Raw genomic sequence first — 27,470 nt, forward strand, 5'->3', positions numbered from 1 at the left:
GTAGTCCTTAAAATTATGTGTACTGAGTTAAAAAAAAAAAAAAAAAAAAGAAGGGAAATTAGAGTTGTGCTGAACTCATTGTATCTTCTTGGGTCAGAAGTTTCTAAGTACTTTCTGGTTGAATTATTGCTTCTGCTTTTAGGTATCACCTACACTGAAACTACTTAAAATAATGAGGCCAACAGACCTATCAAATCAAAATATTTAAACAAAGAGGTTAAAAGTAGAGGGGTTATACACACAGAAATAGAAATACCCCTCAATGATGAAGGATATAAAACTTACCGAAGTGCTTACATAATACAAGGTACAGTGTGAAGATGCTCCCAGATCGAGATAGGACTTCCTACATGCAGGCCACCAAGCAGAATTAGAGTGGTTAAGGCTTTCATTAGCAGGAAATGGAAATTCTGCAGGGAACAGAAACTTATCATTTGTCATTCTTAAGAAGGTAGAAGAGGAGAAGGGGAGAGATGTTACATTCTTCTGAATCTTCCCTGCCTGATATTTCTGGAGACCTTGTTTCCTTGCCCACTTTCTCACCATGTGCAAAACATTGTGCAAAATCCCTCCAATGCATTCTTGTACGAGTATCTGGGTAAACTGAACATTAACTTCTTGGGCATTTTGTTGCAGATACCAGGACAACTTAATGTCCATCCTTGCGCCATTTTTATTTGTTCTGAGAGAAAGTATCAATTCACATGTTCAGGAAACTCTTAGAAACTTCCAGATTTCCAGAATATCCAGAAGAGATATCAAGTCTAATTTGGGGAGGGAGGAAGACATACCAGTTAAGAATCAACAATGACAGAGATTAACATGGCCCTTACAGAGACATTTGGATTGTACAATGATGAGAGAAGCACACATATAGTATAGGCAATGGAAAACAAGTTAGAAAGAGTCAATGTAAAAACCAAATGAGAAGCAAATTAAGAGTAAATTGAGGTGATACAGTGCAAGCCCTGGAGCATATATAATTATATTGATGATAGTAAATATACAACCACCCTTTCTACCAATTTTCTTTGTTGTTTTCTTGAAAATAATTTATTCCAACTGGGCATTAACTAATATTCCTATTACTATTGGCTTTAAAAAGTTCACTTATAATGGCAATGAAAAACAACTACCTATACATGTGGATATTTAAAAATACAATTAAAGAGGAAAATAATTTTACATCTCTAAATTATTACATTATTTTCTTGCTGATTTAGTCTACCCTTTATATTTTTATATTAAGTGCCTGTTCTTGATTTAGATATACTCGTACTTTGAAAGAACAAGAGTAGAGTGAGTGATGAATAAGAGGGCAAAAAAAAAAAGAAATTCAGAACAATGTTTTCTCTGTTTTCTGGAAAAACAGTGGAGACTTAGCCCTGGCTTAGAATTTTATTTTATATTTTACCATTTGGTGATCTCTGTGGCTTACTACAAGAATCAGTATATGGTGCTATTTTAAAATGAGTAAAGTAAAACTTAATATTTACAGTTTTACAAGTTCAATTGGAAAAATCAGTTGTAACTAACCTTGAGGAAAGCTTTAACATTTCTGCATAACTTCTCATTAAAAAAAAAAAAAAAAAAAGTTCCTCAAAAGTGAGCTTGACAACCTAAATGAAAAACTGTTTTGAGATGAAAGTGTCTTAAAGAAAGGGAGAGAGTCTAAATATTACAATGTTTTATACATATGAAACTAATAAAAAACAAAAGTTAAAAAAAAAGGGGGCGAGAGACAGAACAGATGTTCTCAATTTTCTATCCAGTACAGTGTCTCTTGATATTACTATAGCATTAGTAAATATTTAAAACTTCATATTGAGCAATTGTTTAGTCCTCCCCATCAGGGTCAGTAAATAGTTATCAAAATGTATAAATATTTTTATTTTCACTTTATTAGTAATTTTTTACTTGAAATATTACAAATATTTCAAAAATCAAATTATGATTAGTATTACAAAGCAATGTTGTACACTTTAATAAGATATGCAAGTATATATGTTTCTGCAAATATAATTTTTAAGTTTTATTTAAAAACCCAGTCCCTAAAAATTAGCTGTTCTTTATTTGAAATTAGTAACTTAAGAGTGTAGATAACATAAATAAAATATGAAAGCACATTAGCTCAAAAATGACATGTAAACAACTTAATTGTATTAGTGATGCTCAAGAGTAAATATTGCAGTATGAAAACACCCATTATAACATTTTCCTTTTTGCTCAATAGGAAACTTCTAAGTCTTTATACTATTAAAAAAAAAAAAAGAAAAAGGCAAAATTACCTCCAAGTATTCTATGGAGAAATACTGTTAAACAGTAAGTCCACAAACATAATTATGAAAAAAATAAAGGTAGGTGATTAGTGTAAAGCATTCTCACTGAAAGTGACCTGACATGAAGGAACGAAGACCTGGATTCTGGTCTTCTTTGCCACTTGCAAAGTGGCACTTACAAAGTGGTGACATGTGTTTTAAATGTATTTTACCTCTCTGGGCTTCAGATGCCTCATATCTTACTTCAAGAATTACACTCTAAAGTCTTTTCCAGATAAACTGTGGCAGGTGCTGCTGGTGTTCTGCCCATTTTCCCTTAGATTCCTTGAACACACACACGCATGCACGCACACACATGGTGCAGGCGGATGTTCACTCTCAGCAGACAATAACTGACTGTCTCCTCAGTGAGTTGTCCTTAGCTTTGGGAACCTAAAACCCACTATGCTTGCCGAGTAAACTTCCCTTAACTAATTACTCGCCTGTGTGAAGGGATCCAGACCCTGACTCCCCTGCCTTTGGACTGGACAGGGGGAATTTTGAGATGAGACTTCCCCCTTCTCCAGAGCTTTTCTGTGCATGGGGTAGAGCTAAAGCCACCTCTTAGATCTTGCAGCTACACATTTAGATGTACATTTTCCCTTCCCTTTCTGACTTCCTCACTCTCCTACTATTCTTTCTCCTGTGAGTATTTCCTAATTAATTAATTTCACCAGAATTCTCAAGTCAGAGTCCATTTCTGGTCATTCCCAAGCAATAATAGATATAGATTATGTAGTTATAGGTATATAGATATATTATTGGGATATAATTGACATATAACATTACAAGAAGCAATATTCTTGTTCATTCTGTGTAGGTTTGACATTAGTTTATGTGAACTCTGTCTAATGTCTGGCATTGTATGATGCAGGTTGTATTTTCAAGACTACTGTACCACAATCTTCGTACCTGAAACAACTCAAAATAAATGTTATAATAAGACCTGTAAGATAATATAGTTAATTTACATAGTAAACTAATGATAAAATCACTAATATTATCAATGATAATATGGAGATTTGGGGGTGTCCTTGCCATCTCTGAACCACCAGCATAGATTCATATAAATCACTATTTTTCGAATATTTTATTACCAAATAATGTAATACATTTTGAGAGTGCAATGGAAAAGCAAAAAAGAAAAAAAAATGTAAATAATCAAACTAAAAGATGTAAAAACCAAGTCAATTGGGCAATTTTATACAAGCGTTTAAAATGTAGACTTAACATAGTATACTGAGATTAATGTTTATTTTAGATTAAAAAGATATTATGACTAATGAAACATATGTATACAATTTCAATATCAAGTAAGCTCAAATATTGATTCTATTTTGTGTTTTTTATGTACTTTTAAATTTAAAATAATACTTTTTAAAAACAAAGTACCTCTTTTTAGCATTGGTAATACATAATATATACATATTTAATCTTTGAAAGTTATTTAAAAGCTTTAAAAATACTGATGTGTGAAACATCCATTAACAATCCAAGAAATTATCTTTGCTAAAAACTAATTGTGGCTTTAATCAGGTTAGTTGAATGATGTAAATTCTTCTTAAGACAAAAAGGTACCTTAAGAAAAGGACTTCTTTGATATATGCCAATATATCAAAATACTTATTTTCTTTCTCCCAACTAGCAAGTGAAATAAGGAAAAAAAAAATCAGCATAATGGCTAAATTTAGCAATTCTTTTCTCTATTTCACCAAACGTTTCCCTTGAATTCAACCCAAAAGGCTTTTATTTGTCTGTCAAATAAATAAATAAATAAAAAGTAACGTTAATAGCACGTCACTCTTATTTTGCAGGTCAATAATTTCAAATATTCCTAAAAAGTTTCACAATGTAGCCTATATCATTTTGCCAGGTCCTTGAAGAGTGTAAATGCTACCTAGAGATGTGAATCACCAGTATCTGTACTTCACTGTCACACGGACTTTGTTCTTGTTTTAACGACAGACTATCTTCTCCACTTTCTTCGTTTGATTTCATATATCCTGTTTTATTAATGTGCATCACCTAGCAAACTGAAGTGAAAAACTACTTGTTTCTTTTAGGTTATAAGGCACACTGTTTTAGATTTTAAATAAAATCACCTGAAAAGATATTTCGTTATTGACCCCATATAATCAGAAGGTGAATCTAATAACACAGGGTAGGGACAGAGCCCCAGAAAGTAGTTTACAGGCTCTCGGCCTCACGTGGAGGGGTGCTGGCTTGGGAAGTAGATGGTCGTCAGCTGTGGCTGATTGGCCGTCAGCTGTAGCCATTGAGCCATTGGCCGCTAATATAACTGCTGCGGCTACTGAGGAGAGCGGAGGAGAGTTGTCCGTCAGTTAGTGGAAAAAATGGACAGCAGGTACCACGTCCAGTGAACCCAGCCTCCAGTGAGACCATAGTGGTATGACTCTCCTACCTATGACTCCGTGGGTGTTCCTTTCTGGCCTCACCATATCCTGCGTTCTTGTGTGGGGAGCGGGAGCAGAGACCCCGCAGGCCGCACCGCAGGACACACAGGTTAGAGTTTCCTTTGTAGTTAGCCTAAGAAAATGTGATCATCCTACTATTATATTTTCACTGACAGAACTTTAATTATAAATTTCTTGTCTTATTTTACTTATTTATTTACTAGCTGCTGCTTCTTGTATTATTATTATTATGTAAAGTCACATAAAGCTGCAAACCATCCAAAGAAGGATTTTGTTTGCTTGTCAGAAATTAAGACTGTTACTCCAACTTCTCTTGATTTATATTTATTAGCTATATGTTTTCAATCCTTTCATTTCAATCTTTCTGTGTCTTGCATACAACATATTGTTGGATCTTATTTTCATTTCTTCAATATGTGGGCTTTTGTCTTTTAGATGGTTAGTTTAACTTCTTCATTTGTTTTAATTTCTGTGTAATAGAATTTAATTCCGCCATTTTGTTTAATATTTTTCATTTCCTGCACCTTACATGAGTTTCTAATTCAATTCTATAAAATTTTTCTGTGGTGTTCAAAAGTTATATAAGCTAATTTTATTATTGTTTTTCTTAACTTAAGAAACATTATATATATATATATATATATATATATATATATATATATATATATATATATATATATATGTATAGTGGGGACAGAGCCAGGAGTGCAGTTTCCAGGCTCTCACCCTCACATGGAAAGATGCTCGTTCAGGTAGTAAATGTCCATCAACTGTGATTGCATGGCCATCAGCTGTGGCTAGTTGGCCATCAGCTGTAACCAGTGAGCCATTGGCCACTAATATAAGTGCTGTGGCTACGCTAGCCGAAAAATGGGGGCTAGCAAGAAGATGGTGGCTGAGCTAGCAGGCGCGGATTGCGGTTAGCACAGAAGATTGCAGCTAGCAAGTGGGGTTGGTTGGCAGAGAGAAGTGGACAGCGGGTTGTGGATCATATGGCTCCTGCTTCCTGTGTCTCCAACCCAGCTGCCAGTGAGACTATAGTGGTATGACTCCCCTATCTATGGCTCCGTGGGTGTTCCTTTTTGGCCTCACCATATCCTGCGTTCTTATGTGGGGAGCGGGACCAGAGACCCTGCGTGATGCCCCACATAACTTCAACTATTTCTTAAATATGTCAATGACTATATCTTCCATTTTACTATAAAAGAAGCACATTTGTATACCCCATGTCTTTTGTTCTCTCCACCTCCCATTGTATTACTAATACTGAGAATATAACTTTGTTAACATATATATATTTTTTTCTTTTTTCTTCCCTCTCCCTTCCCTCTCTCCTTCCCTCCCTCCCTCTTTTCTTCCTTTCCTCCTTCCTTCCCTTCCTTCCTTCCTTCCTTCCTTCCTTCCTTCCTTCCTCCCTCCCTCCCTCCCTCCCTCCCTCCCTCCCTCCCTCCCTCCCTCCCTCCCTCCCTCCCTCCTTCTTCATTCATTCTTGCATTATAGTATAGCATTTATTTAAAATTATTTTATGATCTGTATTGATACTGTGCTTCAGAAAGCATTTATTTTGTCCAGTTTATTATTTATCTTTTCAGGTAGAGGATCTCCTCAGAACTCAAGTTCATTTAGAGAAGGAACAAAGGCCATATCAGAGCCTACGTCAGTCTAGGGTAGTTAAAAATGGGGTATGTGAGGGGTAGGGCATGAGGCATGGATTTACTGATAGAAAGTCTCAGAGTATCATTTTTACTTGGCAACAACCCAGCAAGAAACAACCATCAGGATTTCACCCCAAAATCCTTCGGAATTATAATATAGGGAGAAGGAAGGTTTGCAAGGTTATAATCCACAAACCCTGGCATTCATTGGACTGAAAGAAGTGCGGAATGCTCAAAGCATGTCAGTCCCCAGCTTTTTTTATTTCATCCAGTAAGATTCTTGCCAAGATAGATGCCCACAGCACTGATTTGAGGCAAGGGGATAGGCAATAATTGTCCAAAGGGTAGGAAGTAGGAGGGTGGGGTGAGAAGACACAAAAACAGGATTTAAACTGCCTTCCTTCCCACTGGTGCCTCTAGCTTCTTTCTGCCCTAAGATGTGGCCACCCACTCCTAACAGAACAGTTTAAAATACTGTCATTGTTATTGTTAGATCTTGGATTCTGTCTCTCCCTGTTATGTGTTCAGATTCATTTTTAGAAGTGTTAGAAGTGGTAACCAGAAACCCATGCAAGTTGGATATCTTGTTGAATATATGAATTTCTGTGTGTGTGGGTGTTGAACTTGTATGTGTATTCAGTATGCATTATTTACATAAAGATTTTCTGTTCACTGGTTTACAGTGGCTCAGTTTTACCCATAATTCGCTTTCCTCTTTTAAATTGTTCACGTATTTTTTTCATTCTGTTATTTTATCATTTTGCATTTATTAACTTTATAGCTATATAATATCATTGTAGAGTTGAAAATCTGTGTTTACTTTACAATGAAAAAAAAAGCTCCATTCACAATGAAAATAGATATTCAGAAATCTATCCTTATAAACAATCCTTTGAAAAGACACTTAATGAAATATGAAAATGCCAAGCATCAGCTTAAAAGTCTTTGTGAAAATTTTTGTTTATATTCGATTTTTAAATGCATGGAGAACTCATAAATATAAACATAGAATAGGTAACATGTGATGACACTTCTGAAACCTCATGCAAAATTTTGTTCTTTTATGAATATAATTGAGTTCTGCCTAATAACCTCCACACATTATCTTAATGGATTAAACTACCATCTTATTTTCTTTTTCATACTAAAGCAATACATCAATCAAAGGAAAAAATTGACATGTTTATTTCTATGAGCATTCTTACTTACATGAAAGCATCAACATGAGTACATGACCTTACATTGGAAGTGCCAAGGCAACAAATACTATGAAACAACTAGAGTTTGTTTAAATTCCAGTTTATTTTATGAATTTTCCAAACCACTGCCCTCCAAGAAAGCAAGTTGCTTTGTTCTAAGAAACACTGCCTGTACTGTCCATTGTTTCTATCTCTCCTTGGCCCCTTTCTCCACCCCTCTTCCCCTTCTTCCTTTTCTACCTGCTTCTATTTGTGTTTGCTATGTCTTCCACCATTTATTTCCTCCCACTTTCTCATACTTTCACTTCTTTTTCTTTTTATTCTTCTTTCATTATCAGTTAGTAATGGTACATCATACTTAACAAGTACCAATGCTGGCCATATCCATTAGTCATTAAATGCTTTTCATGTGCTGGACGTGGTGCTCAGATTTTTAACATATGATTACAGTTGGTATTGCTTGGGATTCTGGTTTAGTCTGAATGTTTGTGACCCCTCTCCCACAAATTCATATATTGAATCCTAACTCCCAAAGTGATGGTGTTAGGAGACAGGGCCTTTAGGAGGTAATTAGATCATGAGGGCAGAGCCTTTGTGAATGGAATTAGTGCCCTTATAAAAGAGACCCCAGAGAGATCTCTCATCCCTTTCAACATGTGGGGACCCAGTGAGGCATCACCTATGAGGAAGCAGGCTCTCATCAGACACAAAATCTTCTGGTGCCTTGATGTTACATTTCCCAGCCTCCAGAACTGTAATAAATTGCTATTGGTTATAAGTCACCCAGTCTATGGTATATCATTATATTACAGCCCAAACACACTAAGACAGATTTAATAGAAATCGGTGTGTGATTTCATTAAAATTATACTCTTGCAACTTGGAAATTAAATTGAAATTAATAGAATAATAAAATTAGATTCAGAAAGTTAGATTTAAAAACTCTACAGTTGCATATATTTACTTTCAATAAAATATAGATTTTATATATATACATATTTTTTCCTATGTTGATTCGGATGTTTTATGAAAAATGGAGCAAATATTCCTTACTTCAGGGGTTAAGTATTTAAGAGTTAAAAAGGAAATAAATTTAAGTTACCCATAGATTTCTTTAATGAAGTGTTTCTCTTTAAATGTTCTAGCTATATTCTTTCCTTTGCATTAGATAACCAACCAAAATTATATATAGTATTTCATAATAAACCCAGTACATGTTATCATATACAGCAATGATATTTAGGGGTGCCTAAAAACTGCTCTTTGGGATTATTAAAGTCTGTATTAAATTGTTTACAAGAGGTTGGTAGCATTAGACTAAAAGAAAACTAGGTTGATCTCTCTAAGAATAAATGCACTCTGCAAGGTTGGCTTTGCTCAGCTCTTTCAAAAAGAATAAAAATATGTAAAACCATTTGCATTGTAATTGCAGGAATCAAATTAGTTTCACTTTATAGATCCAAAAAAAAGTGAAATGTATAAAACCATTTGCATTTTAAATCACAAGGATCCTGAGCCAAGTGAAGAAAAAGGTGAAGTAGACATACTTTAGGCTTTGGGTGAGGTATAATAAAAAACAAAGACACCTCAGAGAGCTTGTCAGATTCCTTGAACAGAAAGTCATACTTTCTTTTTAGGACTTTATAATGTCCTGGGGAGTGGTAGACCAGACAAATAGCCAAAGACCAGATCACGAAGAACCATATAAATAATGCTAAAGAGTTTTAAACTTGTCTTGAATTTGTAAGAAACCAATGAAGCGTGATCTGATTTTTATTTTAGAAAAATCAGTTTGGCTGCAATATGGAGCATATATTAGGATAAATAAAACTGGAGGAGAGAATACTGTTTAAAAAGTTATTGCAGTGATTCAAGAGACAATTTATGAGTGCCTGGAGTAAACACTGGCAGTTAAAATACAGAGGAATGGGCATATTTGAAGGATATTGCAGAAGAGAAATTCTTGGACTTGTGATGGATGAATGTGGGAAACTAAGGAACCAGAAATCACTCCTGGGGTCTTCATCAAGAGATTCTTAGATAATGATACCTTTTACCAGTACAAGGAATACAAAGAGTAAGAAAAATCTTAGAAGATGATTGGTTTTGTTTAGAGTATGCTGTGGTTGTGATGTATGAAGGCTAGCCAAGTGGACTGCCTATATGGGATAGACATTGTTCAAAGAACTTGTACATGTTTTATTAATAAAATGAATGAAAAAGGTAGGTGAGATGCTGTCTGTTGTAATTTTGATATAATGTGTTGAATTAACACTATTATTAATAATAGTGTTAATTCAAGTCAACTTAAACTTAGTTCTTAAACCTCTGGCATCAGTAGGGATTATGTAATAGTCTCAAAATTGAATATTTTTTTATTAACTAGTATGAAGTGAAACAAATTTAGTAGAGAAAGCAGAAAAGGGAAAGTTAGTATCCATATACGTAGTAATATTCATTCTCCCTGGTTAGTAAGCAAATATAAACTTGAAATCACATATTATATTCACCAATCTAGCCAATATTTTTTATTTAAGTATAAATTCAGTGCTGGAGCATTGCTAAAAAACTGGTACATATACTCATTTTTAGTGACATTTTTACTTGTTACAATCTTTTGGAACACAATTTAGCAATATATAACATGAGCCGTAAAGATATTCATACTATTTGATTAATTCTATTCCCACATTTTACTCTAAGAAATAATTCAAAAAAAAAAAAATGTACGTACAAAAATGTTCAATATGGTTCTAAAATTGTCTAACTATCCTGAAGATTTAACAAATAATGTAATAACTGCAAAATGCCATAGTATATGTCCATTACAAATTCACATGTAAGGAATGAAGGATGAAATTGGAAGATGTTCCATTAGGCTTTGAATTTTAAAATATTTTTTTTATTCAGAGAATTTACTCAACTGGAATTGCATTTCCTTTTTCATGGGACTAATTACACAACTTGTTTTAAACCCCAAATAATACTTACATATCAAAGTCATAATATTGGAAAATATAAATATTTTCCAATATTTATAATAAAATTGTACAAAGTGTAAGACTTATTATAATTGTAGAACCATCTAATTGTATCCAACAGTGTACATGTTAATAATAAATAAAAATTAAAGTTGAAATGAGGAGAGGGAAAGAAAGGATAAGTGTACTAATGCCGTAACCTTTCATAACGGGGTACTGTGAAATGCTATATAAATCTGACATGGCAAGAAATAGGCATAAATATATCACTTAAAATATTAGTGATTATTGATAGAATTAAAAACAATATTATAAATAATTACTTGGCCAACGAAATTGCAAGGTTAAAGAGAAAGTAGAGGATTAAGAAAGTATGTTAATTCTTCACAATTTTATTTTGGTGTCGATGGTGTCTAAATGTGATGGATCAAGAAATAGAGGAAATTGTATTTTAAATTATTGCTGTGACCTCAAGAATATAAAAAAACAAACACATAAGAGTGTTTAAATTTGTAAAGGGAACCAGAGTGAGAAGAGTATTTTCACTTTTAATTTTCTGTACTTTTATAGGTTTTGTGTGAAGACATTTGAAAACATTGCATCTGTAATCTACTGTCTAGTTTTAAAAATAATTGCTATTAATATTCTTTGATGTTGGAAAGTTTGTGGTATGATAGGAAAAAGAGCTGATAGCAAAATAACATGTAAGCACTATGATTGAAAATAGATGAAATAAGTAAGCATAGTAACCAACCTGAAAGTATTACATATACTATACACAGAAAGTGATGTTTTATTAGTAACACTTATTTTTGATTTCTTAATTCCTAATGTATTGAAATCCAAATTTTAAATACATATTAACAAAGCAAAAATAGTAAGCACAACTAGACTTGAAGATGGCTACTTACGATCCTACCACTATTTATTGTTTTTCAGGAATATTTAATTTGTTTGGAATTGCTCCTCTTTCCTTGACTTTTGGTTTTGATTTTCTCTTTTCCTTGATTAGTTCTCTTTTAATAATAAATGTCAGGAAAATAATTTGGTCTACCACAAATGAAAATAGAAATTTATTAAAAGGCTACCTGAATCGCTCATGAAACCAAAGATAAGACTGAGACTGGGGCCCAGGAACAACTCTAACAATTGAGATGATAGTAACTTTCATTCTTCACACTCACCTCCGCTATTCTTAGATTTACTCTGTCGCTCCTTCTCTCCCTCCCTCTCCCTTACCTCCCTTGCTCTCTCCACCAACTTTTGTTTTATTTTACCACCATAAACTTGACCACGCTAGCTCTCAGACTTAACTGCTTTTGATCCAAGCGTGACAAGAAAGATTAACTTATTTTTCTTCTTCTACCAAAATTGTCACTAGTCCAGCTTGAATATAATGTCCACTCTCTGTGATCCATGAACTGTGACAGTTATCACATTGCACTACCCAGCAGCTCTGGCAGTAGCTATGTGGCTGGAGTGGAGGAAGGTCAAGTTCCTAGGAAAGTATGGATGCGTGAGGGGGGCAAGGAGGAGTGCTGGTTAAAAAGATGAGTTTTGTCATCTGAAAGAGGAATGTATTCACTTAAATAGTCTGCGCGTTCTTAGCCCCATTACTAGCACTTTTATAGCTTTCAGCAACTCAACTATCTCTTACGACTCATATCACCTCATATATGCTTTATGTCTCACAGCTATCTCACCTCAACATGTCCCATTCACCCTCCTTCTCAGTCCATTCTGCTTCCTGATCTCCCACTTACTCCCACTTCTAATTGAACCTGCTTCTCCTGCAGTGTTCCCCATATTAGAAATGCCACAACCATCCAGTTTTCTACTTTGCTCAGAACAGAGACTGGGGAGTCATTCTCGACTTTTCTTTTTTCTTAATCTACCTATTCAATATATTGCTATCTTTTAAATCTTGCTCTTATTTTGAAACTGGAAAAAATATATAGGACTCTATTCCTCTTTCCCGAAGCAATTCTTCTAGACTATTACATTATCTTCCAAATTCCCTTATTCTCATAACTCCTTGCCTCTATTTTTTTCTCCATATAGCAGCCAGGAAAATGTTGGCTAAATACAATTGAATCATACTTAAAACATTTCCATGGTTTCCTACTGAACTTTACATAAAACCAATGCTTAGCAAAACCTACAATCATCTTATGCTGATATTCATCTTGCTCACTACGTTCTAGTTGCACTAGTACTTTTTCAGTTTCTAAACACACACACACACACACACACACACACACACACACACACATATATATATATTTCAATAATAGCAGATATCCAATATATTAATTTCAGGTGTACAACATAGTGATTACACATCATAGTGATTAAACATTTATATAATTTAAGAAGTGATCCCCCTGACTAGTCTAGTACCCACCTAGCACTATACATAGCTATTACAGTATTATTGACTACATTCTTTATGCTTTACATTCTCATGACTATTTTGTAACTACCGATTTGTACTTCTCAATCCCTTCTCCTTTTTCACCCGTCCCCCATCCCTCCTCCCATCTGGCAACTTTCAAAATGTTATCTGTATCTATGAATTTGTTTCTGTTTTGTTTGTTTGTTTATCTTGTTCTTTAGATTCCACATATAAGTGAAATCACATGGCATTTGTCTTTTCTCTGTCTGACTTACTCCACTCAACACAACACCCTCTAGGTCCATCCATGTTGTTGCAGATGGCAAGGTTCTATTTTCTTTTATGGCTGAGTAATATACCATTGTATATATGTACTACCTCTTCTTTATCCATTCATCCATTGATAGACACCCAGGTTGCCTCCATATCTTGGCTATTGTAAATAATGCTGCAATCAACGTATGGATGCATGTGTGCCTTCAAAGTGGTATTTTGGGTTTCTTTGGATAAATGCTGAAAAGTGGGACTACTGGGTCCTTCTTTGTCTCTTGTTATAGCCTTTGTTTTAAAGTCTGTTTAGTCTGGTATAAATATTGCTAGATCATTGAGCATTCTTATAACCAGTGTTTTGAACAGTCATGTGGTAAATTGTGTGTCCATTTTGTTTAGTTAGTTTCCTGGAGCTTTGTTCTGTTCCTTCATTTGGGGCATGTTTCTTTGTCTCCCCATTTTGGCTGCCTCCCTGTGTTTGTTCTGTATATTAGGTAGGTCAGCAATGCCTCCTAGTCTTAGTATAATGGCCTTATGTAGTAGGTGTCCTGTGGGGTACAGTGGCATAATATCCCTGTTCATCTGAGCAGGGATCTCTAAGTGTGTCCCTTGTGTGGTTATGTGTGTCTTGCTGTTGTAGTTAAGCATTAGATGCTGTTTACATGTCAGTGGGAGGGATTGACCCTAGAGCTCATTGGTTGTGAGGACTGGCTGTGACTACAGTGGAGAAGCTCTGGTGCAGAGGCTGACCCTACAGAGAAGGGTTTGCTCTAGGAGGGCTCTGGTGCCTGCCCAGTGTGTCATCCTTGAAGGCAGCAGGGTGATGCTCCAACTTCGTCTGAAGCCTGCCACTGGGCATGCCAGTCCTGGGATCTTCTGGGAGGGGCCCCACTGCTGAACAAGTTCAGTCACAGCCTGGGCTGTATCAGGAACCACCTGGAATGAGCCACAAAGCGATCCACCAATGGATGTCCCCCAAGCTGCGCTTAGAGGTGCCTGGGAGAGGCCATGCCTAGAACCAAAGCCAGCTGCTGCTAGTGCTGGGCTTAGGGTTGCTGAGCAAGAGGTATGGGACACATTCAAGCCAGATGCTGCTTGTTTGGGGTTTGTGAACCTTTAAGAAATTTTGGGAAATTCCACTGCCTTTGCCAAGGCAGTTCATTTATATGGAAAAGCGACTAGAAATGGCTTGGGTGGGTGCACAAGATGAGTGGAGTGGCGTCTCAGGGAATCATCAGAATGGGGCAAAAGGTGTCAGCTAGGTTGATAGAGACTCAGATATGGCACCTTCCTAAGTTTGCATGCTGGGAGTGGGAAAGGCTCAACAAAGCAACAATGGCTTCTGCCTACATTTCTGTCTAGGGGAAAACTTCCCCTCCAGCCCTCACCCTGAAGCCAGCAATTCAATTCCTCCCTGTTGTTTCCTGGCACTTTTCAAGCTACTGTCACAGTCTGGAGCTCAGAGTGAGTGAGTCTGTTAGTTAAATCCATTAAAGTGCACTAGCCCTTTAAGGGGAGCATCTGGGGATGCAGCCACTTTCCTCTTACTCAGCCAGAAGTTGTGGAGACTTATCTTCCATGCACTGGAATCCTGGGCTGGGGAGCGTGATGAGAAACTGGACCCCTTGCTCCTCAGGACAGGGTGGGAGGGGATATCCAAGGCAAGATATCACTCCAGATTTTTAACTGTCACAGGAAGATGTGGGATCAACCCTTTCTTCATCTCTGCCCCTTCTGCCAGTCTCCATGTGGCTTCTTCTGTATGTCCATAGTTGTAGGACTTCTGTTCAGCTAGATTTCAGGTGAGTCTCAATGATAGTTGTGTAGTTTAGTTGTAATGTTGATGTGACTGTAAGAGGAAGCAAACACAGCATTTACCAACTCCACCATCTTGACCAATACAGGTTTAACCTTAAGAACCATTTCCTCAGTAAGGCCCTCTGTATCATCACATTTTTTTTCTCCCTTCTAGGTACTCATTGCTTCCCTTTGTATCACTTATCAAAATTTGTAATTTTATACCTATTGATATGTTTCCTTAATGGAAGCCTATCTCCCCTGTGAACTATAAGCAGTGAAACTGCAAGGGCGATAGCATTTTGCTTACCATTCCCTATGTAACGAGAGCGTTGTGTTTCGCATTCTATATATACCAGTCTCTCTCTCTCTCTCTCTCTCTCTCTCTCTCTCTCTCTCTCTCTCTCTCTTTAAATTATCATTGGGGAGCATTGGGGAACAGTGTGTTTTTCCAGGGACCATCAGCGCCACGTCAAGTCGCTGTCCTTTAGTCTAGTTGTGGAGGGCACAGCTCAGCTCAAAGTCCAGTCGCCGTTTTCAATTTTTAGTTGCAGGGGTCGCAGCCCACCATCCCATGTGGGAATTGAACCGGCAACCTTGTTGTTGAGAGCTCACACTCAAACCAACTGAGCCATCCGGCCGCACCACCAGTCTCTCTTTAGAGAACCTGCTGGTTGCACAACTGGCAGAGTTGTGTCTTGCTCAGGGGTTGGGCTCTAAAACAGCCCACAGTGAATAATCAGTCAAAAATTTCATAGAAATAATTTTACTTGTAAATATAAAGCATATAAAATAATAAAACAAACACTGAAGAAAATAAAATATTATTGTATTTCTAATTACACAAAGTGAAATCATAGTTTAATTTACAACATTAAATGTACTATAATTAGTGATAGATGACTTAAGAAGTAATACTCCTTAAATATTTGTTGGAAACAGTTAAGCCTAGCTTTAAATGTCTTTGCCTACCAATTCTGTTTAAAAGGTGGATAAACAGACATCCAAAGCAGCTAAGTAATTTCTCTAGTCACATATAATCCCTTCAGACTCTGTGTTTTATTAGATTCTGCTCCTCAGATATACATGTATGGGGTTTTATTTTATTTCATTATTTTTGCTTATGAGGGTGCTGAAGGAAATTTGAAGGATAATGCATTTTATGACATTCAGAATTTCTTGAGTTTGACAGTGAAGTTTGAAATGTGTGGACAATTTGGCGAAGTTTGATTCATGACATCGTCATTTTCTAGCTGATTGTCAACCTGGAATGCTGTGCTGACTCTGCAAGTCTGTAGTGATCTTCCTCTTGTCTCCCTTGTACTTACTTGTGTTTCTGTAATGCTGTCATCAGCATATTGCTGTTAATGAATGACTGCCTTGAAGACTTTTGTGTCATACACAGAACATTGTAAGAATTTTCACATACATTAAAATTAAGTCAATATAATACAATGCTCACAATCCCCTCAAGTAAATCTTTTCTTCAAAAAGGGAATCTCATTTTTAAAACATAGTGATAGAGTGGACAGGGTATAATACCTGACCTTCCTGAATAAAAAATATCAAACAAAGAAAGCTAGAGGAATCTTTGCCATACATGCAAGAGGTCAATCTCAGTACTGCAGGCAGGTTTCTGTTTTTAGCAATACACATTATTTATATATATATATACACATACATATATATATGTATATATATATTACATATATGTACAATGTATTTTACATTGTACATATATATATATATATATATATATATATATATGAACAACTTTCCAGGTTGAATTAAGATTTTATGATTGTTCTGTTTGTCAACAATATACAACTCTCCTAGAAATTCCCAGTAACTATATTGAAAGGCCATTTTTCCAAATTGATTCAACATGTGTGTGCAGTTTTGAGGTCTAAAAGGGGCAATAAATAACTCCCTTTGCCCCTCCTAAGTTCAGAACTAATTATAAAATAGAAGATTCAGAGATTGAATTCTAATATAATACAATCCAAATATGGATTGGAATGCAGCCATATAGGCTTCCAATACATTCTTATCTGAACCGAAGTGAACCACTGGAGTTGCTGACACAAAGGGAAAACAGCAACCTCTTCCACAGGGCAAGAGTCTGTAAATGTATGTCCGGTCCGGACAAGCTGAGATTTCATCCTGTGGACAGGCCATGCCAGTAAGAAGTAGAGCGTGTTTGTCTTAAAGTCACCTACAAGTTTATAGATGAAGAGGAGTGAGGGAGATGTAGGGAAAGAAACCTGAAGTGTACTTCGAACAGAAGTCCCCTCATGCAAATATGGGCCAGGGAAATGGTAGGTCTCCTGACAAATAGAAAGTGTGTTTTATAGACTAAGATTTTGTGAACAAGGGAATATTTGGGACTTGATGTATCAAAAAATTTTGCTGGGCCCTGTTTCCTATAGAAGACATTTCTACATCTGTCTTTTCCCATGTTTGCCTTCGTTGGATGAATCACCTGATTAATTTCTCACACAAAATATAAAATTTGGGCAAGAATGAGGATGAAATATATAAGTTTTATATATATACTAAAAAAAAAAAACTATCCATGAAAGTATTTCTCACTTGATGTTTTGGCATCAAATCCTCAGACAGATGTTTGATTTGTACATAATCTTTAAGGCTCTCACTTTTGTATCTCTGCTTTCTTTCTTCTCCCTTTCTTTTGTTTCCTCCTGAGTCATTTGTATAGCCAAGAATTACTAGAATAATCCCATAGTTAATATATCATTTCCAGTATGTCCATAACTTAAATTTATATCCCATGCAGATGCCAGAAATTTTACTGGACTTGTCATGTCACCAATATTAAATGACCTAAAGCAACTGCTTCTACAATATGTCAAGTTCACCATCTGGCATCTGATGAATCCTCTCAAATCTCATGCATCATCTCTCATACACTTACTTTCCTCATTCATTCAAAAAAGTATCAAGCACTTAGAACATGCCAAAAACTACATTAGGCAGTGTAGAGGCAATATGGCCCTAAGTAGACACGATCCTTGTGGTAAGCAGTTTATATGCTAGTGCACAGGACAGACTGAATTATGGGCAAACAGCCAACTAAAATAAATAATTGCCAATTGAAATGAGAGCCTTTTAGGAAAAAAATTAGAGGTTAAAAGAGAGAATCACCTGTAGATCAGAATGTAATTTAGATAGGATATCTCTAAGGCAATAACCCTTACTATGAAGAACAGTTCAGATGAAGGAAATAGTGTGTTAAAAGTTTAAGTGTGAAAAATCTTGTTCCACTCAAGGAACTGAAAGAAGATGACTAATAGTCACTTTTGCAAGGGGAAGACTGGTATGAAATGGAGTTAGCATAATAAATAGGGGCTGGGAGAGGCAGGGGCTCTACATCATGGTAAAGGTTTCCTTTTTATTGTGTAGACCAGTATTGTTGGATAGAAATACAAAGCAAGTATAAATGGTAGTCATTTATATAATTTAATATTCAAATATATTTTATGTAATTTAATTTATCTGAAGTAGTATCATACAATATGCAATAAATATAAAATTGTTCTAAATATATTTTATTAATGAGTGTTTTTGTACTTATGTCTTCAAAATCCAGTGTGTATTTTATACTTACAACACATCTCAGTTTGGATTAGCCACATTTCAAGTGCTCATTTGGCACATGAGGTTAGTGCCTACCATATTGGAATGAAATAGTAACAGTTTTTAAGCAGAAGATAGATGTGATCCAAATCACATTTTCAGGTTACTTTGCTGTTATTTACAGATAAGATAGAGTATTGAAAGTATGGTATAGACAGGAATAGTATCAATAAAGAGGCTGTATTAGTTTTCTTTGTCTTCTGTAACAAAGTACCACAAGTTGGCGGACTTAAAACAAAAGAAATGCATTCTCTCGCAGTTCTGTAGCCTTGCAGTCAGAAATCAAGGTGTCCTCAGGATCATGTTCCCTCTGGAGTCTCTAGAGAAGGAGCCTTCATTGTTTCTTCTAGCTTCTGTTGCAACAATCTAGGTTGTTGCAATCCTTGTCATTGCTTGACTTTTAGATACATCACTCCAATTTCTGCCTCTTTCGTCATATGGCCTTCTCTTCTGTATATCTGTGTTGCTGTGTCCCAATATCCCTCTTCTTGTAAGGATACCAATTATATTGTATTTGTGATCCCATCCTAACTATGCATAACCTCATCTTAACTTGATTACATCTGCAAAGATGCTATTTCCTAATAAGGTCACATTCCCAAATTCCAGGTGGATAAGACTTTGGGAGGGACACTATTCAACCCAATACAGAGGCTAGTGGAGTAAAAGATGGTGGTGGCTTGTGCACAGCTGGCACACATCTGTGCTCCATTCCCCTGCACACCTCTAGGTAGTGGATAGGGTAGTGGCAATAAATATAAGAGGCAGAAGTGATTGTGGAATTAATTTGAAATGTAATTAATAGATATCTTGAATCATGGAGGATCCATACCCAAACAATCTAGGTAATATTTCTCTCTTTTTTTTGTAATTGCTACTTATTTTTCAGTTACAGTTGACATATAATATTATATTACTTTCAGGTGTACAACATAATGAATAAACATTTATATAACTTAGGAAGTGACGGGTAATATTTCTCAATCACAACTTCTCTCATGCTTTTTCTGATCAGTCACTAAATGCCTATGTTTTTAACCCAGAAAAGTCATGTCCTTAGCTTCCAGAGTATCAAACTCAAAGACATCTCTCTAATGTGCCTTTTTATGAGGCCTTTCTTAATTAGCTTCACCTTACCGAGAAGATTATTAAACTAGAAAAAATAGATTAGCCTGTCATAAACACTAAAGAAATCAGATAGATTTATCTTATCTATCTATCTATCTATCTATCTATCTATCTATCTATCTATCTATCTATCTATCAGGACAAATGTCCATATGCTTTACATCTAGAATATTGCATTCAGTTATCTGGGTTACAACTATTTTCAATTATTTTAATCTCCTAACATATAAAAAAGCCCTGAATTACGTTTTCTTAAATGAATTGACATAAACTCTTCTTAAATCTAGGTATATTTTCAGTTTGTATAATCTCTTATGGGTTAATGAGTTCCATAAATTTAAAATATGCTATGTAATGATATGTGCTCTTATTTCTTGAAAAAAAAAAAAAAAAAACACTTCCAGTGCAGTCTCAAAGTGGTGGCTTATAGATGTCAGGCAATATCGTAGCTCAGGTATAAGTTTAGATGAAAATAAATATGTTATCCAGGTGTTTGTTTTATTGATTTCTTGACATTTCCTCCAAAGCTGTCTTCCAATGCAAACATCTCTTATCTAAGTTGAAAGACAATATTGAACAGTGGAGCTATTTAAGTATATAGATAAAACTAATATTTACTTAAATACCAATATCTGTTATTGAAATTAACTGAAGACTGAATAAGGATCCTTTGTTATTCTTCCTCTTTTTTGTTACATGTTAGCGATTTTCCATCATAAAAAGTAAAAACTAATAATAATAATAATAATAATAATACATTTTAATGTCCAAGAAACATTATGTTCTATGTGAGGTGGTTTGGTTTGCTTGGTCACTCTTGTGCTTGTTTATAATTCTACAGATGTCTTCAGTGATATGCCCTCATTAAAGGTGGTTGAAAATAATGTGATCTCTGTGATAATGCCTTTTCATTACTGAGCTCATCCTGGGATTTGACTTCATTAAGCAGTGCCAATGTTTTACCCTTTAGTTTTTTGCATTTTTTAACAAGTATGCTTTTATTATTAGCATTGAACCCCATTAAAAGATGATGTTCAAATTATTTTTTACCCACCAAATTTCTAGTTTAAACTTGACTCAGATCACTTTGTGAATTTTCTTGTGTTGAATTATATTTTAACTTTAAAAGTTAACTTTTCTCCTTTTTCAGTGTCAGTCTTTCAACACTATCTCTCTTTCCATAAACTTAATGTTTATATCCATGATTTAGATTCTAAATTCATGATTATACAATTTTAAGGAGTCGTTGTATTCTTTTTTACATTTTTAAGATATCCCTTTTTGCCCCTAATTCAAACTTACTCTTTGCAAATCTTTATTTTTCAAATTTTGGATAATACAGATTTTTTTTTTCCCCTTTAGCCTCAAGGTACAAATTCATGTAGTAGAGTTGTAATCACTAATATGTATATTGCCGATATCAGGTTCTGTTAATTTCATTAATTAATAAAAATACATTTTCTTTTATCATAGAATCTAGAGCTAACTACTACAAGTAGGTATTCATGTTCTGTTTTTTTTAAAGTTCAATTCCCTTGCACCTTGTACATTAATTTCACCAAATTCTGTGCAGGTAATTAAAATAATAGTTTAAGATAATATGTAGTTATAACTTGGAATTACTGAATATTTTCTTTTCAGCTTGTTTTACTACACTCAGGTTAACGTGTGAATTTTTAAAAATAAATCATGTAGATGAATAAAGTGCTATATATAAATATTGTTCATAATTGTTTCTGTTACTCAAGAGTAATAATGTAAATAAATACAAATATATTTTAAAATAAGAATAAATAATTTAACAGCTTAAGCAGAAGCAGAATATATTTTTAGATTGATAATATCATTGCTGCCAAAAGGATTTCATGCTTATTCTAAGCTCACCTATGTTTTATTAAACCTAACTGAGAAAAAAAAAAAAAAAAAGGTGTGCTTGTTTAGTATGGATATTGTCACTGTGTGGAAAATTTAAAGAAAATGAGATATTTTATCAAGGTTATAGATTTAATTATAAAATGTGTCTACCAGAAGTTGAGTTTTTTCAATTCTCCCCTGCTCCTCTGAAAGAAGTTAGAAGAAAGATTTGCAATGTTTGCTTACATAAGAAAATACTGTGAGAGAGCCATATTAAATCATGTGGTAAATTCAATTGGTGGTCAAGAAAAAGTTCAATATACTTCAACTGTTTCTCTTCTTCTTCAAGTTGCTTCTTCTGATTGCCTTTCTTATATATAAGGTGAAATGATGTATTTAAATAAGTTCTGTTATAATTTAGTTATAATATTTGTATAGCCTTTAATTGTAAATTGATATTTCAAAATTTAAGAAAACTCATATATATATATATATATATATATATATATATATATTTGAGTTTATATATATATAAATTTCTTACATAAGAAATAAAAATTCTTTAGTCCTACCATCCAATAATATCTATTTTTGTGGTATGTCTTCTATACGATTATCTATAATGCTCTTTTTATTATATGGTAAATTTATCAATTCATAAATATCCACCTATCTTACATAAGTGCAAGAGACCCAAGGATAATTATCTTCTAACAGCTATATAGTCTTTATTTAATGTTCTAATTATATGTTGTAGAAATTTATCATAAGCTGTCATATATTTTCTTCCTACTATTTCACTAAATAAGATATTTAATTCTTAATTATGTACACCTAAGTCTATTGGAAACCTATAATTTACTCTCCATATTTGAATATGGCATGCAAGTGCATACATTATAAATAATTAAAATGACATATTTGTTGTAAAAATGCCTGTAAAGGAAGGAACAGTAAATTTCGTTACAACTGTCTGGTTTGTTTTTTGTTTTTTTCCTTTTTTTTAATTCCCAAAGATAACTAATCTTGATATAAGGTTTGTTTGTTTTGCTTTGATTAGACTATTGCCTAATAAAGCTGTTTGGATATTTCACTTATTTTCATTTAAATTTTCTAAGTCTTAGAACTCAGACCAATGAGCTAGAGTTTTATCAATCCTTTCCAACTTCTATCTCATGACAGAAGCCCTTGGAAATAGAAATGTGAGCCGAAGCCTAATGGGAGCATTTGTTACACATTCTTCCCCACTCTCGTTAGTGCATGGTTTCTAATTCTTACACAAATGTTTACATACATACAGATTTATAACAGAACTTACTTTTCTGATACTTATGACTCTAACCTATTTCAGAAGTAGGTAAATTTTCTAAACAACCCTTCAATGATAATAAACATCATTGCTTCTTTTACCACGTACTACTTCTCCCTGTTCTTTCCCCCACACCAGTATGAGTCTAAATAAGCACAACTTATTACATCTCACTTTAATTTAGCTTGGAAACTGCAGCCATGTTTTCACGTGCCCTTTTCAAACAATTAACATCTTACATTACATCTTTCTGAATTGTCTAAGCTCCATTTAATTTTTGTCTGAATAACAGTGCTAGAAATTTTGTGATAGGCAAGTTAAACAGTATGAGATATTAATAGTACATAAAGTAGTTACTTTCTATATTTCAATAAGTCAAAGTAAATTATGTTTACCTAAATGATGTATTTACTTTGTTAAACAACTCTGATAACTTGCAAATCTTGGTTAGAGTTGAGGGAAATAAACTGGGATGGGGAAGGGAAGGAAGAGGAGGTGGGGAGGGAAAGGTAGAAGAAAGGAAGGGGAGGATGAGAGTTGTACAATTTGAGTTCTTGGTAGTGAGGTTCTTGATGACCACTGTCCTTTTCTGGAAAAAGATGAATTAAGTCACAGTTTTTATCATTAAGATAATGTATTAAGCATTCAAAAGAAAATAAAACAAAAAATGTCCTGTACAGCAAGTCAAAAAGAGAGTCTAGTGCAATCACATAAACTTCTATGGAAACTTCCTCACCTCCAACATTCTAAACAGTATGGATCTCATTGAAAATGGCTGGTAATAGTAGTAAAAACCCCAAGATGAGATCTGAGTACCTCACTTTCAGCTGTGCCAGGAGCACACACAGTAGATACATTACAGAGTAATTAAGTTCAAGATCCCCTTTTATTTTAAGTGACACATTTAGGACTGAGAAGAGAAGGCTCCAGCCAGAAACACAGTCAAAAGAGAAGACTTAAATTAGTATATTTGTACTTTTGATCTGAAATCCCTAAGTTCCTTCACGTATTACTTCCGTTACTGAGTTATAAAATGATTAGATTAATATCACATCTTTTAAAGTAAAGATTCTTAGATGTACATATTCCAGAAGGAGAGAATTAAGAAAAAAAAATTTAAAAAAAATTAAATGTAATGCACTGGTATTATTTATTGTGTGGGATTTTAAATGTAAATGCTGTGAAACAAAAACAAAAATTTCTATCAATTTAGTTTTAAATAAACAAACACACAAACAAACAAACAGCTCACCAGAAACAACATAGACACTTAGTCTTGGATTTAAGCAAATCATGTCTCTCTAGGATTCAACTGTGATTCTGACTCAGTGGTTCCTGTATTAAAAGAAAAAATGGCAATGTAGGGGTAGGTACAACCTGAAAATTAAAGGTCTGAATATTTAAGCTGATATGCAAAGCAACAGGGCAAAGTATGCACATAGAGAATCAGGAATTGCACACAAATCAAATCTTAGTAAGTAGGGAATATTAGTAGAGAAGTCCATGACTCACCAACAATGTGTTTTTGTTTTTTGTTTGTTTTCATTTTGCAGGAAAAAGTCCAGCATTTACAGAAGGCTTTTGCTTCAAGAGTAGATAAATCTACACAGACTGAACTCCTAGGCTGTGATGTAAGTAGCTTTATAAAACCATTTTTATCTTCTTTGTTGATATTCAGACGTCCACAGCTTATTTACCTCTGCTGCTACTGTGTCCATGCATTGATTTAATAGAATTTAGTGGTGCCCCATTCATCTTTCGCTCTTAAATAACCCCCAAGTACCTTTGGAACTGAAAAAGATAATTACAGGCACTGATTAGCATACCAATGTCTTATTTTTTTTTTTTTAAACTAACATCTCTAATACAGTTTTTTGAATTAGTTAATTTGTAGACCCATGGGCGATACATACTAGAATACTAGAACAATTTATTATTAAGAAAGTACTAATTTATTTATTAACAGTTTAATAAAGTTTGCAGTCACCAAAGCTAAGCACATCATTTTTACATTCTGGCACATAAAAGGAAACACAACTCAGCAGAGAAATTCACAATAATATTTTAGCTCTTTGGGCTTTAGGGCAGGCTGCAGCAAGTAATTTAATTGAAAGTTAGCATTTTTCCTTAGTGTAAAATACTTGATGAACTGTCAAAATAAGATTGTAAAACATGTTTGAATACAAGATTGCTTCTAGTAACACTGAATGATTTCAAATGACTTTGATTCAAATACCTGTCTTTTCATAAACACAGCTATGAAATTTTTGTTTTGCCTAAGTTCATGACTTTAAACTTCCTTTTGATGAAAAAATAGAGGAATCATCATCTTTATTTTATATGTAACATTTGTGGGGACTCTCGCTTCTATTTAAACACATTTATTTACATAATTTTTAGCACTTTATTGACAAGTATAAATAGATGTAATTTAAATTGTTTGATGAAGGTGTGTAATGATAAAATGTATGTTTATTTGCATATCATCATTTTAAATAATATAAATATAGATGTTACTTTTGTATTGCCTTGCAAAATATATTAATATATTTATATAAAGCTACTTGTCTCTATTAGGAAATAAATCATTGTTTCTTGGCATTTTGGTGAAAAAAATGTATAGGAAATAAATCAAAGTTTTGAATTGCAGCGTAAATTGTTTTCAGATATTTATAGACAGCATTTTTCAATTTAGATTATTTTTCAACAATCTTTGTGGAAGTCTAATCTTTTATTAAAAGTAATGTATTCTTAAAAAAAAAAGAAAACACTTAATGAATTTGGACTCAAATACTCAATTTTACCCAATATAAGGAAATGACATTTGGTACACTGAATTCTAAATATCTAAGTGTCTGGATATAAACATAGAATATAAGAGATCTGTTAATACTTTCAGGACTGCTTGTGAGAAATACTTGCTAAGAGATGAATGGTAGCTGTGGGGGATAACTGCGCTGTAGCTACTAGCAGCCTTTTATGTGTTTGTCTATCTATGCCTCGTAATTTTCTTGTTTCTACAAAAGTGTCTTATATCAGTGCTATTTAGTTTTCTAAACATGTAAATAAAAATTAAAAATTAAGCCATGAACATAGCTAATCCTTGTTATTAAATCCCCATTATTCCAGCTTATTTTTATATTTGACATTGAGAGTTTAGTGTATTTTCCTGGATTTAATTAAGGTTAAAGAGTAATAATTTCTTGGTAGTAAATCCTTAAAGGATCCCTTTCTACAAGTGTCTGTTATGATTTTAGTAATTTTAACTAGAATAATAATGCTTTCTAAAGATTTTGTATTTCACCTTTCTTGGTGAGATATATTCTAGGACATAACCATCCAAATCAGCAAATTAATTACCATAGGTAGGCCTTCAGAACCTTATACCAGTAATTAGATGTAATTGTAGTATAAAGGTTAAAGAATTGTGTATGGAAAAACACGAGGCAAGAAATACTTTCTATAAGCAAATTAAAAATAAATAAAGCATTTTAAATGTGATGAATTGTGTGACTACTTGGAATATACGATTCATCAATAGTATAATTTTTCCATAACTGGCGTATCTTTTCTATACTTATCAATATCTACTTATAAATTAGTTTTCAAATTTTCATATGCAATAAGAATCATTTATCTTTTAATTGTCAATATTTTGCTCACATTTTTCTCAGGCAATATAGTTTGACAGTATTTTAATTTTTTACGAATATGATACATATACGTATATGTGTAATATATATATATATACCCACATCGACTACTATATTTATAATTTGCAATATTTGTCAGAAAAAAATAATGAAAAATCTTGTAGAAATCTTGCATAGTATCGATCATTCTTATACTCTCTTGCTTTCTTTCTAAAGCTGCCAAATATTAGCCACAAATTGTTCTTTATGGATCATTACGAATTGTGTTTGAGTGATATGAATGTGAGAATATAAGAGACGGCAAGTATCTATTACTATAATTTACTTGGGAAGTTAGCTGTTGCTATACATTTTGCTTAAGATAGGAAATAAAATCCCCATAAGACAATTACAATAAAAACTATTAAAATAATTTCCAAAAATCCACTACAGTGAATCAGTTCAAAGGTTTGCACAATAGACTACTCTATCCTGCAACAGATTTACCAGGAGACTTGAAACGAATGTTAATGTACAATGCGCTCTGATTTGTAATGCACATGGCAAAAATAATTTCAGAGTGTCTTAGCAAAGGCCTATAAACACAATAGTTCTAGTGATGAAGGAGATTGTTAAATAAATGATGGATGTGTCTTAAATAATCAATGGCAATTTAACCTCTTTCACCTTCTGTCTGCACAGGTTTAGTTTATTGAAAGATCAAAGAATAATTTCTAAGGTGTCACTTGTGTTATTAAAACAGGGTAGGAGATGAATAGTTGCAGTCAAGTAGCAATGTTGCCTATTCTAAGATTACTATAAAGGTAGAGAAGATTCTTC

At 33.9% G+C, this 27,470-nt stretch overlaps 1 protein-coding gene across 4 annotated transcripts in view; it reads left to right on the top strand.

The window, feature by feature from the left end:
- CCSER1 (coiled-coil serine rich protein 1) overlaps positions 1-27,470 on the top strand; it is a 1,120,696-nt gene that overhangs the window by 592,491 nt on the left and 500,735 nt on the right. For all 4 annotated transcript variants that reach the window (XM_074323491.2, XM_074323500.2, XM_074323504.2 and 1 more), the window contains exon 9: positions 24,552-24,629. In XM_074323491.2, the coding sequence (XP_074179592.2) occupies positions 24,552-24,629 (78 nt within the window). The remainder of the gene's footprint in view (positions 1-24,551; positions 24,630-27,470) is intronic.

The sequence above is a fragment of the Rhinolophus sinicus genome, chromosome 1, assembly GCF_057876585.1.
Source record: "Rhinolophus sinicus isolate RSI-liver-muscle chromosome 1, RSI-T2T, whole genome shotgun sequence".
NCBI lineage: Eukaryota > Metazoa > Chordata > Mammalia > Chiroptera > Rhinolophidae > Rhinolophus > Rhinolophus sinicus.